We start from the raw sequence: 14,474 nt of genomic DNA on the forward strand, positions 1-14,474 counted from the left end.
CATTCTCCCCCTTGTTGTTTAAATGAACGAACTTCAACTTCAGGATTACTCATTTTAGCAGTAGTAAATAAAGCAAACTAGATAAAGTAAATGCAAGTAACTAATTTTTTTTGTGTTTTTGATATAGCAAACAAGATAGTAAATAAAGTAAAACTAGCAACTAATTTTTTTGTGTTTTGATATAATGCAGCAAACAAAGTAGTAAATAAAATATAGCAAGACAAAAACAAAGTAAAGAGATTGGGAAGTGGAGACTCCCCTTGCAGCGTGTCTTGATCTCCCCGGCAACGGCGCCGTAAATTTGCTTGATGCGTGTAGTTGACACGTCCGTTGGGAACCCCAAGAGGAAGGTGTGATGCGCACGGCGGCAAGTTTCCCTCGGTTAGAAACCAAGGTTTAATCGAACCGAGTAGGAGTCAAGAAGCACGTTGAAGGTTGATGGCGGCGGGATGTAGTGCGGCGCAACACCGGAGATTCCGGCGCCAACGTGGAACCTGCACAACACAACCAAAGTACTTTGCCCCAACGAAACGGTGAGGTTGTCAATCTCACCGGCTTGTCGTAACAAAGGATTAACCGTATTGTGTGGAAGATGATTGTTTGCAGAGAAAACGAGTAAAACAAGTATTGCAGCAGATTTGTATTTCGAGTATTAAAGAATGGATCGGGGTCCACGGTTCACTAGAGGTGTCTCTCCCATAAGATAAAAGCATGTTGGGTGAACAAATTACGGTCGGGCAATTGACAAATAGAGAGGGCATAACAATGCACATACATGACATGATAAGTATAGTGAGATTTAATTGGGCATTACGACAAAGTACATAGACCGCCATCCAAGCGCATCTATGCCTAAAAAGTCCACCTTCGGGTTATCATCCGAACCCCTCCGGTATTAAGTTGCAAAGCAACAGACAATTGCATTAAGTATGGTGCGTAATATAATCAATAACTACATCCTCGAACATAGCATCAATGTTTTATCCCTAGTGGCAACAGACACAACACAACCTTAGAACTTTCGTCACATCGTCCCGGTGTCAATGCGGGCATGAACCCACTATCGAGCATAAATACTCCCTCTTGGAGTTAAGAGTAAAAACTTGGCCGAGCCTCTACTAGTAACGGAGAGCATGCAAGATCATAAACAACACATATGTAATAACTTGATAATTAACATGACATGGTATTCTCTATCCATCGGATCCCGACAAACACAACATATAGAATTACGGATAGATGATCTTGATCATGTTAGGCAGCTCACAAGATCCAACAATGAAGCACAATGAGGAGAAGACAACCATCTAGCTACCGCTATGGACCCATAGTCCAGGGGTGAACTACTCACTCATCACTCCGGAGGCGACCATGGCGGTGTAGAGTCCTCCGGGAGATGAATCCCCTCTCCGGCAGGGTGCCGGAGGAGATCTCCGAGAATCCCCCGAGATGGGATCGGCGGCGGCGGCGTCTCAGTAAGGTTTTCCGTATCGTGGTTTTTCGCCTCAGGGGTTTCGCGACGGAGGCTTTAAGTAGGCGGAAGGGCAGAGTCGGGGGCCAGACGAGGGGGCCACACCATAGGGCGGCGCGGGCCCCCCATAGGCCGCGCCGCCTTGTGGTGTCGCCACCTCGTGGCCCCACTTCGTATGTTCTCCGGTCTTCTGGAAGCTCCGTGGAAAAATAGGCCCCTGGGTCTTCGTTTCGTCCAATTCCGAGAATATTTCGTTACTAGGATTTCGAAACCAAAAACAGCAGAAAACGAGAACCGGCACTTCGGCATCTTGTTAATAGGTTAGTTCCAGAAAATGCACGAATATGACATAAAGTGTGCATAAAACATGTAGGTATCATCAATAATATGGCATAGAACATAAGAAATTATCGATACGTCGGAGACGTATCAGCTATCATGTTAGATCTTGTGAGCTGCCTATCATGATCAAGATCATCTATTTGTAATCCTACATGTTGTGTTTGTTGGGATCCGATGAATATTGAATACTATGTCAAGTTGATTATCAATCTATCATATATGTTATTTATGTTCTTGCATGCTCTCTGTTTCTAGTAGAGGCTATGGCCAAGTTGATACTTGTGACTCCAAGAGGGCGTATTTATGCTCGATAGTGGGTTCATGCCTCCATTAAATCTGGGACAGTGACAGAAAGTTCTAAGGTTGTGGATGTGCTGTTGCCACTAGGGATAAAACATCGATGCTTTGTCTAAGAATATTTGTGTTGATTACATTATGCACCATACTTAATGCAATTGTCTCGTTGTTTACAACTTAATACTGGAGGGGTTCGGATGATAACCTGAAAGTGGACTTTTTAGGCATAGATGCATGCTTGGATAGCGGTCTATGTACTTTGTCGTAATGCCCCGATTAAATCTCATAGTACTCATCATGATATATGTATGTGCATTGTTATGCCTTCTTTATTTCTCAATTGCCCAACCGTAATTTGTTCACCCAACATCTCGCTATCTTATGGGAGAGACACCACTAGTGATCCGTGGACCCCGGTCCTATTCTTTACATCTGAAATACAATCTACCGCAATTGTTCTTTACTCGTTCTTCGCAAACAATCATCATCATCCACACTATACATCTAATCCTTTGTTTACGAGCAAGCCGGTGAGATTGACAACCTCGCCGTTACGTTGGGGCAAAGTTCCGTGATTGTGTTGTGCGGGTTCCACGTTGGCACCGGAATCCCCGGTGTTGCGCCGCACTACACTCCTCCGCCATCAACCTTCAACGTGCTTCTTGGCTCCTCCTGGTTCGATAAACTTTGGTTTCTTTCTGAGGGAAAACTTGCTACTGTACGCATCACACCTTCCTCTTGGGGTTCCCAACGGACGTGTCGACTGCACGCATCACCCTCACACTGGTAGTATCGGTCTGATCTGGCCGGTACTACTGGCCCCTGACCTGAATCAGCCCCAACAGGCAGAAATCAGGCAGCCCCTGTTTTAAGCCTCCTCTCTCCTTTCCGTGAAGAGGTGCTTCTTCTTCTTCCTCTCTCTCTCTCTCTCTCTCTCTCTCTCTCTCTCTCTCTCTCTCTCTCTCTCTCTCTCTCTCTCTCTCAAGCTCTCCTCTCCATTGTTGTTGACTTTTTGTGACTTGAGATCTTTCTCTCCATCCAATGATTCTTGCATCTATTTGAGGGAAATATTGAGGAGATCTAGATCCACACTTTGACCAAATAAAATCACCTCTATGTGAGGAATTTCTTGGGATCTAGACCCTGGTGTTATTATTTCCCAATAGTTTTAGTAGCTTTGTTGGAATTTGAGAGTGAAGAATTGGATCATCTTTGTTGTGTTCTTTCCATTGCATTTGGTGCATCGATTTGACTTCTCCGCGTGATACGTGGAGGTGAAAGTTCGTGAGTATATTACTTCGGGAGCTTGTTCCTCTTAGGTCTTTGGACCCGGCCTAGATGGCTTAGTGATCTTTGTGGTGTTCTTGGGGACTCCAATTAAGTTGTGGAGATTCTTCAAGGGCAAGGCCTTTGTGGCGATTTATCGGGAGCCTCCAATTAAGTTGTGGAAATAGCCCCAAGCTTTGTGCGGGTTCGGTGACCACCCATAAGGTTCAATAGTGGATTGTGTACATCCCTTTTGCTGGGAATTCTTGAGCAGAATATGGTGAGGCCTTCGTGGCGTTTGGAGTGACTTGTCCTCCACACCCAACGGAGAGTAGCACTCGTAAGAGTGTGAACTTCGGGATATATTATCATCTCCGCGTCACCTCGGTTATTCCTATACCCGAGCCCTTTACTTATGCACTTTACTTTGTGATAGCATTCGTGCTTGAAGTTATATATATTGCTATCACATAGTTGATTGTATTGCTTAGCATAAGTTGTTGGTGCACATAGGTGAACCCTAGTTATATATGTTTTGTGCTTGACAATTTAAACGCTAATTTTATTCCGCATTTGTTAAGCCATGTTCGTAACAGTTTTAAACCGCCTATTCACCCCCCCTCTAGGCGGCATCCGTTTTCTTTCACTTGTGCCTCTGGTGCCACACGAGGGATGCCAATAGTTGTACGAGATCCGCCGCCATAGATTCATCCTCCCGCCAGATCTACGTGACGACCGGCCTTTGCCCTCGACTCGTACACCTGGTCCACCTTCAGGACTTGGGAGTTCGACCTGCGCCGCTGCACGGGTTACCTAGGCGACGTTGACTTCTTCAACCAGGATCTACGCGCCCGCTTCGACGACGATGAGGAGGATAAGGAGGGCGCCTTGGAGGAGGAGGACGAACTCCAACCGATGAACCTCACGGAGGAGGAGGCCATGGAGATGGTCATCGCCAATAGCGAGCTAGACGAGCTTGCTCAGTTGGATGGCCTCGCCGTCTCCCACACAGTGGCGGAGGCAGGAAAGAATTGGAGGGGGGGCACACCTCAAACTTTTTTTTTGCGCACCGCCCAAATTGTGAAAAACCTTTGCATAATGAAGAACAAACATAGTAGTATCTCGCTTGACTATCTTAACCAGAGAACAATGGTCGACTGCCCATGGTTTCAGTTGCTCCTACGTAGTAGTATCACCGCAGTAGTTTTGAATTTGCAGCCTACACTACATTGGTACTATAGGTGTAGTGAAGATGGCACAATCATGCATTCTGTAGACAGAGCATGAAAATATTGACTTGAACATAGTTTAGGTGAACATAAGTACTGGCACAATTCAAGAAAGTTATCCTTTTTCTCTGAGGGCTTACAGAAAGAAAGAAGCTTTTTCAAATGGAGCAACAGATTTACATATGGTTACTACAAGAAACTCGATCGTCATGTTCTTAGCAGCAGAGGAAGTCAAAACGAGGAACGAGATAGGTATATAGGTATGAACCTCTTCGGAATCTCGGATGATCTCGCGCTCCACAATGTCACCATGCGTCCATGCCCGAAAAACTTAATCCTCAAACTTATTCATCTCCAGGGCGGGGTGGGTCCATACATTATTCATCTGCAACGGTACAAGTTGATTGCATCACCTCTTTGTAGGGGTCATCACAGCTCACATGCAAATGGCTGCATCACCCACTTGGTCGGCAGCGCAGCAGCGAGGGCGGCCGGCGGTCAGCAGCAGCATGGGCGGACGCAGCTGGGGCGGGCCGCGGGCGAGCGCCGGACTGGGCGGGGCTGATGAGCAGCAGCGGTGGCGGGGCTGGGGCGGCGGGCGGCGTGGCGGCTGCGGTCGGAGGACGGCGGCTGCGGTCGGAGGACGGCGGCTGCGGTCGAAGGACGGGTGCGCGTGGAGTGGGGAATCGAAGTCTGGGGCGTGCGCGTGGCGTGGGGCTCGACTCCTCCAGGATGGCCGGATGGGCCAGCGAATTCTGGGTGGGCCTTGGCCCCCCCGGCCCCCCCGCTGCGTCCGCCAATGCTCCCACACCGCCTCCTCTGGCACCAACATCACCTCATGTCGCACCAGCACCACCTCTGGCGCCACAACAGTCTTTGCATTGGCCATGGCCTTGGGTGCCTCCGGCCATCCCGCACCAACAAGTAGGCAGCCATGATAGGCGCCATTTTTAGCTAGGGCTTTTTCTAGTCTTTTTTACTTATTTTGGCACTATGTAAATGGTTAGATTATAAATTTATAATAAAAAAATTGAAATATGTCAAGCCGCGGGGCTATCCTGACCCAAACTATCAGCCAAGAAAACCAATTCAATCGTCCGCCACTCGACCTAAGTAGACGCGCCCCGTCAGTTTTCGTGACCGGAATATGTAGATGGCCCAAATAACTCAAACGAAAACCCTGGACCAAGCAAGATGCAACGCCTCAGCCACAAGGGGACCTGTACGCCGAGTCCATGGCCCCAGCTAAGCTAATCTGATGCTGGTCCATAGCCCATGCTCGACCCATGTTACCTCATCGTCCTCCTCCGCTCGCAACGATACCCAACACCAACAGCCAAATAACTCCATTGACCTCAGGCGCTGGCGCCTATTAATACCCCGCATCCATAGCCGCAAAACCAACAGCTGCTGCTTCATCCTCCATCCATCCCTCATCTTTCATCTCTCTTTCTTTTGGAGCTCTGCTTAACACCACTCTCCACCTTCTCTAAGAGGCAGTAAAAGATCCGATGGCCGTTCTTGTGGCGAGGCAGGGTCGCGAGCTGCAGCGGTACAGCCCGCGGACAGGCGGCCGGATCGTGGTCGGGTGCATCCCGTACCTGGTCCGCGACGATGGCGAGCTGGAGGTGCTGGTGATCAGCTCGCAGAAGGGACACGGCATGATGTTCCCCAAGGGCGGGTGGGAGGTGGACGAGTCCATGGACGACGCGGCCCGGCGCGAGGCGCTCGAGGAGGCCGGCGTCCGCGGCGACACCGGGGTTGTGCTGGGCCTCTGGCACTACCAGAGCCGCCGGTACCAGCAGACCTACGAGGGCTACATGTTCCCCCTCCGCGTCACCGACCAGCTCGGCCAGTGGCCCGAGATGGCGTCCCGCAAGCGCACCTGGGTGAGTACAGCTCCATTCTTGTTCCTGTAATTTCGTTGGCTGTTAAAAAGCCAAACTAACTAAGAAGAACCAAGAACATGTAGTCTAAACGTGTGTTCTCCAATTGATTTTGAACAGGCAACGGTGCAGGAGGTGATGGAGGGGTGCCAGCACGCGTGGATGCGGGAGGCGCTGAAGGAGCTCGTCGACCGGCACGCCAAGCTCCAGTCCGCTTTGTGATTAACCAGCCAACAAGCGAGCTAACGGGCTTCCGCAAGAACGAACGGCGGCGCGCGCGGTCGTCGCCATCTCTCTATCTCTCTGTCTCTTAGTTCCTCGGTGCAGCGGCAGGCCGGCCGGCGTTTCCGGCCGTGTAGAAAGGCGGGATCGGAGCGTATATTGGCCGCCCTCACCGGGGAGCAAGATTGACGACGATGACGCGCGCGCACGTGCCGACGCCGGCGACTCTTTCTTTGATGCGCGGAGTCGTCGCGGCGGTCGTCGCTGCAAATAATGGGCACGAAATGTTATTAGAGGACGGAACTTTTAACGAACGCTGGAGAACAAGTTTTTCTTTCGGCTCCGGGAGGAGCAGCTGGAAGTGTAAATTAATTGTAGTGCTGTGTGACCCCCTTTCTTGGTGGCACGATTGATGAATGAAATGTTAGAGTAATACTTGCTGCTGCAAAAAGGTTTATTGCCAAAATCTACTTTTTTGTTGTCAAATCTAAGGCCTGGGCAAACTATTTCGAAATCGCTCCCTAAGGCATAGAATTTGTACAGATATTGTGTAAAATTTGAATCATATGAAAAATCCTCTTCATGAGCCATTTCATTCATAGGAGTATTTCATAGGAAAAGTTCATATATGAATCTTGTATGCATTCCATAGAATATTTGCTTTGCCATAATCAAAGAGAATTTATTTTTCAAATTTAACTTTAGGTAGAATTGAGTGTAGAAAATTTCGTGATGTCCTTTCTTGGCGTCAACCTACACAACATCGGCTCCATTTCAAATGGCGCCGAACCCAGGGATTAGATTCCTCAATAGTTTTGCAACATCATACAAGGCAATTAGCGTTCGAACCCTATCAGCGACGCACTGGTGTGTGGTCGAAGCTCGCAACAAGTGTTCGAATCCCGACTCATTTTGAGATGCGGTCTCGAGCATATATCGCCTTTACGGCTGGACAGCAGCTTGGGAGGAGATAGAGCATACACGTACTCAGCTTTTCCAGTAACCCCTGGCAGATAATCCCGTGGCGTGCAACACAACAACAGGCCGACGTGCCGAAACTGATTCTCTTTTGCGGCGCCGCAACTGGCCCCAGCCAAGCCCCGCGAGCCGTGGCGCTGCTGCCTGTCACGTTGCTGTAGGGGTGACTAGGCCGGCCTGTGTCGTGCAGCTCTTGCCGTTTCTCTCTTGCCGTTGGTGTGGCCTGCAGATAAGCGCTGCGGGAGGGCCGGCCATGTGATGTGCCCCCATAATTTCCTGGCTCCAATCCAATCAGTAGGAGCTGAAATCAGCACCGCTCGACGGCGACGTGCCCCGTCACCCACCGCAATGGGTCCCTCGCAGCCCGATCGCATCTGACTGTAACGGGAAGACCGACTTTGACTTTTCGGACAATAGCATTTGTCCTGCCTAGGAAGAGCAAGGGCATCTCCAGCGGCGCGACGTATTTCGGACGCTTAAACATGGTCGCGAGCGTCCGTTTGCGTCGTTCCGCGGACATATTTTGTCCGAGTATCCGTTTGCGTCTGGGTGTGTGTCCACCGGGGCGACCCATTTTTAGATTTGTAACGCATTTAAAAATATAGAAATTAATACATTTTAATGCATAAAAACTATACAATGTAGATCTAGAAGACTAGACTACTTGCTTCCGGACGGGCCGGCACAGTCATTCTGTCGCTCCATCGCCTGCTTCTCCGCCGCCTCCCGTGCGGCTGCTATGGCTCGGTGCGCCGTCGCGTCCTCTTGCAGGCACTGCTCCAGCCTCCTGCTCGCGGCGTCGTCCTTGAACGTCTCGAACGACTCGACGATAGCCCTCTGCTCTGCCGCCCTCTCCTCCGGCGTAGGCGCATCAGGGTCATCGGAAGACCAAGATATCTCGGAGTCGGAGTCCTCTGCGGCCGCGGCAGCCGCCAGCCTGCGCTGCTCCAGCTCGGCGTCCAACGCCGCGTGGTCCGCCAGCTCCTCCTCGGCTTCCTGCGCCGCGAGTGCCAAGTCCTTGGCGTCCCTAACCGGGTCGAGGAGGTCGCCCGTGCTGTCGTCGGAGTCGAGCTCCTCGGAGCTCGAGGAGGTCGGGGAGGTGGAGTGGGAGGTGAAGGTGGAGGCTGAGCGGAAGCAGCCTGGCCGCGTCCGGTGCTGCTCATGGTGGATCTGGTGGAGGCTGAGTGGAAGCGGCGGCTAGGGTTTAATGGGGAGGAGATGAGATGAGATGCTCGCGCCCCTGTTTATATAGGTCGGAGGCAGGGCGGCGGCCGCGCCACGCGTGTCATCGCCATTACTACGTGCGCAGAGCGACGCCTCGGCGCCGCATACTGGCGGAGAAGATGCCTCGACGCTGTGTCACTGCCTGGTGGGCTAGACAAAACGTCCGCCAGACGCGAGCGGACACTTTCCGCGTCCACGGAGACGCATCACAGGCGCATATTTGGGCCAGGTTTGCGTCTCCGCGGACGGCCCGGTCACTTTGCGTCGCCCCGCTGGAGGTGGTGCCAGACGCATTTCCGGTCACGGCGGACAAAAACGGTCGCTGAGCGACCGTTTGCGTCGCGCCGCTGGAGATGCCCTAAAACTTAGAAGGTTTTTTTTAACAGGGATGGGGTCTAGAAAGACCCCGATGTTGTTGCATTAGATCAGAAGCGGTGGGTACATATTACAAGCACGACCCTAGTACATTAAAAAATAAAAAAAGCAGTCTTGCAATTTTACATAAAGGACCCTGGAAACATAAAAAGAAAAGCAATCCAATCCTTGGTCCTCTCCACCGACGGCGGGACTCGAATGCCAGCCATCTTCCCACTGCCGGGGACGCACCACTTGGTAGCGAGTAGATGCGAAGCTCCAGCACGAATCACCTTGGAAGGCCTCCAGCATGGAGGTTGGAAGAACGTTGTCGGCGCAGCGCTTGGAGTGGCCTCCTCTATGGCCAGAGATCATGGAGGCAGACTTGGCCACCATGTGATGAACTCCAGATTGCAGCAGATAAACTCCCCACCATCTTGATGACGCCCTGAAGTCCCTGTCGAAGCATCTCTTCCCCTCATCACCACGGCCGGCCGGAAGAGATTTGAAGACAGGAAGCAAGAAGACCTCAAGATGGCCATCGAATCTGACCTTATTCAAGGAGACGGTGGCGTTCTTCCCCACCCCTTTCTCCATCCACTGGAGCCGTAGGAGTAGAAAGAAGAAACTTAGCTTGCTCCAGATCTGGTCAACGAGATCCAGAGCACCGCCCCACACTACCGGCATAAAGCCAAGATGCCACAGGGGCAACAACAAACCTACACTACTTTGTACATGCCGGTCTCCGCCCTCTCTACCATGCCGAACTGCAGCGCTGCCGGTGAGGAGAGCCGGGCGAGCCGGGGAACTCCACGCAACTCTCAAGGAAAGGTGGAAGCAGCGAGAACGAAAGAGAGAAAGAGGAGCTCGTCCTTCACTTCAAAGGTTTTTGGTAGTCTCGACCGATTTTTGCACTCTCTAGGTATGTTAGGGCATCTCTATCTGTCTGACAGATTTCGGACATGATTTGTGTCTTTTAGTCCGTTCGTGTTGGAGACGGATATGAAAAATGGCTTCTTTTTTAACATGTTCGTATGCGTCTGCCCCTAACCAACGGTAGTGTACATTTTATACAGCAAATTTCAGGCTAGTATGGACCCTGCATTTATTAGGGATGAGAGAGAGAAATATGTATTTTGTGTGGCCAGCATTGGCCAGCAAACGGGCCATACATTAAATACTGAGAAGAGAGAGGCTCACCAGGTCACACGGACGTGCGGACAACATCCTCGCAGATGCATTCGCGACATAAATTTTGTCCCGGATACGCTTGTCCGGACAGCCCAGTAACTATGTGTCTCGCCGCTAGGTTGGACTTTTTGTCCACGCAGACACAAACGGACATTTTTTGTCCTTTTTTGTTGGGCCGCTGGAAATGCCCTTAGGGCATCTCCAGCGGCGCGACGCATTTCGGACACCCAAAATGTCCGCGGGCGTCCGTTTGCGTCTGGGGCTGGCTCCAGCGGAGCGACTCATTTTGGGCGCAGGCCAGAATTCAAAAAATAGAAGCACGCATAAACTTTTGCACCAAATTTACAGCCGCATTTTGAGGGCTGAAACAAGTTCACCCCACTTTGCATATCGGACTGCGCAAAGTGGAGACCAAAAGGGGCACAACAAGGCCTGTGCAGCAATAAAAATGTCCAAAAGGAGGCCAAGATGTTGGGCGCATGGCGCCGGCGATCAGGCGTCTCGCGCGCGGATTTCGGCGCGCCTCTTCATGAACCAGGCCCTGGTGTCGTCGTCGACGCTGCTCAAGTCGGCTAGCATGATCCTAGTGTCCTCCGCAAGGATCTTGGCCTTGGCGTCCATCCTCCTAGCCTCGGCGTCAAGCAATTTGGCCTCGGCGTCCGCCTTTTGGACCTCAATTACCTCTTTGGCGAGGTTGTGGTAGATGGCAGCTGCGGCCTCTTTTTCCGGACGCCTCTTCTCGTCCCTAGCAGCCAAGGCGGCACGATTGTCGGCCATCATCTTCTCCATGCTCATGGTGAACGCAAGGGCCTGCGCCTCCCGCTGTAGATCGGCCTTGGTAGCCTTGTGGCCTCGTGGACGAGGTGGAAGGGCTGGACGGCCTTGATCGTCGTCCTCGCCGTCAAGGTTGATCGCTGTCCCATTCCTCACAGCTTCGTTGTAGGCCGCATAGCTTGTCATCCACTTGTTGGCGTTCTTGAGCACGTCCCAGCAATGGACCATATGGAAGCCCTTCTTATGCGTCGCCCTGAACTTCTCCAAGGCGCGGGATACCCGCATTCATAGCCGCCAATGATGTACATAGAATGATGCACATAGTGTTCAATGATGATGGTTCTATCGTGTTTACCACTCGTCATGACGCCGGCGCCGCTTACGGGGTTGTTAACAGCATGTTCGACCGCCGAGCAAAACTTGGCTGTCTCTTGCTTGATGTAGTTCCATCTTTTTCGGAGGGACTCTAACGTCCGAGGGCTTGTGATATTGTAGAGCGGGTGCCGCCTCGGTCTCGTTGTACTCCTGCGAGACCTTGGCCCAATAGACCTTGCCCTTTTGCTGCGCGCCATTAATGCAATCATTGCTCGATGCAAGCCATGCTTTGCACAAGCACTTGTCCTCCTCCTCGACGAAGCCTTGTGTCATGTGGCTCTCCCCTTCTTCTTCCCAGGCTTTGTTGGCGCGTCGTCGAAGTCGTCCACCGACACGGGTGTTGGCTGCGTCTCGCTGGGTGGCGAACAGGCGTGCGGTTTCGATGTCCTCCGCGCGTTCATCTGCCGTTGGCTCCCAGTCATCCAGCGGGGACCCGGCCGGATCACCGCGAACGAAGCCGCCGCCGAAGATAATTTCCTGGATGTCAGCTCACGGCGGTCCTTCCAATAGTCCTACGAATCACCGGACGTCAGACGCATGAAACACGGCGAACGCACACATTGAGAGAGCTCACGTACCGGGTCGTCCATCGTCGGGGCAGCCACCGCCATTTCGTCCAACAGGATGCGGGGCTGCGGCATGCTCTCCTCCGGCACCTGGAGCGTCTTCTGTGCCGCGCCGGAGCTGGAGTCACCGCTTCTAGGAGTCCGGTTGAGGTCGGGAACAGCCGCCCCGTTGAACTGCTCCGCCGCCCCGGTCAACTCCACCGGCGGCAGGCCGGACGCGAACCGCGACGCCGGGTGGCCCCGCAAGGGAGCGGGAGTTCCAGGACGCAGCCGGGAACTTACCGAGCTGACCGACGAGGACGGAGGAGCGACGCCGGCGATCCCTCTCTCTTGACGAGCATGTAGCCCTCCGCCAAGGTCGGATGGAGGGCTACTTGCGCGACGCCGGCTTTGATCCGCATCCGCCACGCCCGCCGGTTGGCGGCCGCGGAAATCTTCATCTTCTCGGTTCCTGCTCCGGCAGCGACGTTTCGCGGCCTCGATCACTTTCTCCTCGGGGAGAGCACCTTCTTTGCAGCCTTCGCCTTTGCCTCCCGGCCGCCGCCGGTGCCGGCCCGCTTTGCTTCCGGCGGACCCTCCATTGTGGCTACGGTCGTGGCTACGGGGAGTGTGGGGCGGCGGCGGGTGCGGCGGCGAGGGTTTGATCCGCATCCATGGCGGTGGCTGCGGCGGCGAGGACGTCCATCGCTTCGGGAATGTTTCGCGCCGGTCTAGTTTCCTTTTTCGCGCGGGGAATGGCCAGTGGCGGGAATTATATCGGGCTCGCTGCCACTGACGTGCGGGTCCTACGTCTTTTTCGGCGGTCACTCGGCGCGACCGCCGAGCGTCCGCGGAGACGCAAACCTGGCGCATATTTGGGCCTGGTTTGCGTCTCCGCGGACGGGACGGTTACTTTGCGTCGCCCCGCTGGAGCAGGGCCCAGACGCATTTCCGGTCACGGCGGACGAAAACGGTCGCTCAGCGACCATTTGCGTCGCGCCGCTGGAGATGCCCTTAGCCCGTTGTCACCCGCCAGGGCCAACCCTTGCCAGGCAGGAAAGATCTCGCGGGGCGAGCTCCTCGAAGATGTCGTGTGGCTTTTGCTAACGACATCTTCGAGAAGGTCCGCCACAGGAGCCTCTCCCAAGCCTCTCGGCTGCCATCTCTCGAAGAGGACAAGCTTCATCGTCCTCAAGTTTCTCCATTTGCGCTCGTTCTGTGCTCGGGATAAGCCACCAAACCCTTCTTATAGCCCAGGCGTCGCTTTGTCCATTGTGGGGATATTCCGGCATAGCGACGTGCGCTACATGCCTCATCCTTTGGAGTAGTGATCTAGCCAATGCGCACGGCGTGGTAGGGACCCTGATTCTCAACCCACTGACACCAGAGGGCATGCGACCTACCAAACTCTCTCGTAGAGTATCTCGTCCTCTCTATGGGTGCACCAGACACAAGGTGTTGCTAATGCCATGTCAAATCCCGATAGGCGGCCCAACCCTATCAAAAGCACAACGGTTGCTCATTTAACACTATTGATGGTTACGACGATTCCCTAGTCAAAGGCAGGATAGACCTCTCTATGAAAAATAACACGCCATCGAGGGAGACGATAGATCAAACCAACATAGGGCCAGAAGAATTTTAACATGGAAAAACCTCTCCCATAAATAAATGAAAAAACCACTGGCACCAACCAGTAAAGCTTCACTACCGTGGGGAGAGCTTACACAAAGTCGGGGATTTCACATATTTAACTTATAGTATGTGGTAGCTTACAAAGAGGTATATATAGTGGTCGTAAACTAGGTCTATGATGATCCACTCGCCCAAGCCTCCAAGTGACGGTCCTCGCTTCGCTTGTCCAAACTTAAGATTTACATGTATTTGAATCACAATATAACAAACTCCACTTTGAGACAAAAAATCATCTTGTAGCATCAAAGGTAGACTTCTCCTTTAACAACAAAGAAAACACTTTTGGCATAGAACAACCACTTGAGCTAATCAGTTACACAAAACAATCTCGAGCGAAGCTCAAACTTGGCAACAAGAACTATATATGTTTGTCATCATATGGCAGGATTATCATGAGTACTTATCTTTCATACCTTTAGTACGTTCACCTTGTGCAATAATGTCGCGAATATAATGGCACTTGGCACCAATGTGCTAGTTTTATCAAGGAGCATTTGATCCTTGGTAAGGTATATGGAACTTTGACTATCATGAAACAAAGCAAAATAGTAATTGTCCCAATAAAGCTCAGCATACAAGAACTTCAACCTAACAGACTATTTGCAAGCTTTAGCAATAGCTATGT

At 52.1% G+C, this 14,474-nt stretch overlaps 1 protein-coding gene across 1 annotated transcript; it reads left to right on the forward strand.

Moving 5' to 3' along the window:
- The first annotated feature begins 5,917 nt into the window (after nt 1-5,917).
- On the forward strand, nt 5,918-7,148 carry LOC124688269 (nudix hydrolase 21, chloroplastic-like). The gene is made up of 2 exons (XM_047221971.1): nt 5,918-6,494; nt 6,612-7,148. The coding sequence occupies exons 1-2, from the start codon at nt 6,117-6,119 to the stop codon at nt 6,711-6,713; spliced, it is 480 nt and encodes a 159-aa protein (XP_047077927.1). The 5' UTR covers nt 5,918-6,116; the 3' UTR covers nt 6,714-7,148.
- Nucleotides 7,149-14,474: the final 7,326 nt, after the last annotated feature.

This window comes from Lolium rigidum, chromosome 2, assembly GCF_022539505.1.
Source record: "Lolium rigidum isolate FL_2022 chromosome 2, APGP_CSIRO_Lrig_0.1, whole genome shotgun sequence".
Classification (NCBI taxonomy): Eukaryota; Viridiplantae; Streptophyta; class Magnoliopsida; order Poales; family Poaceae; genus Lolium; species Lolium rigidum.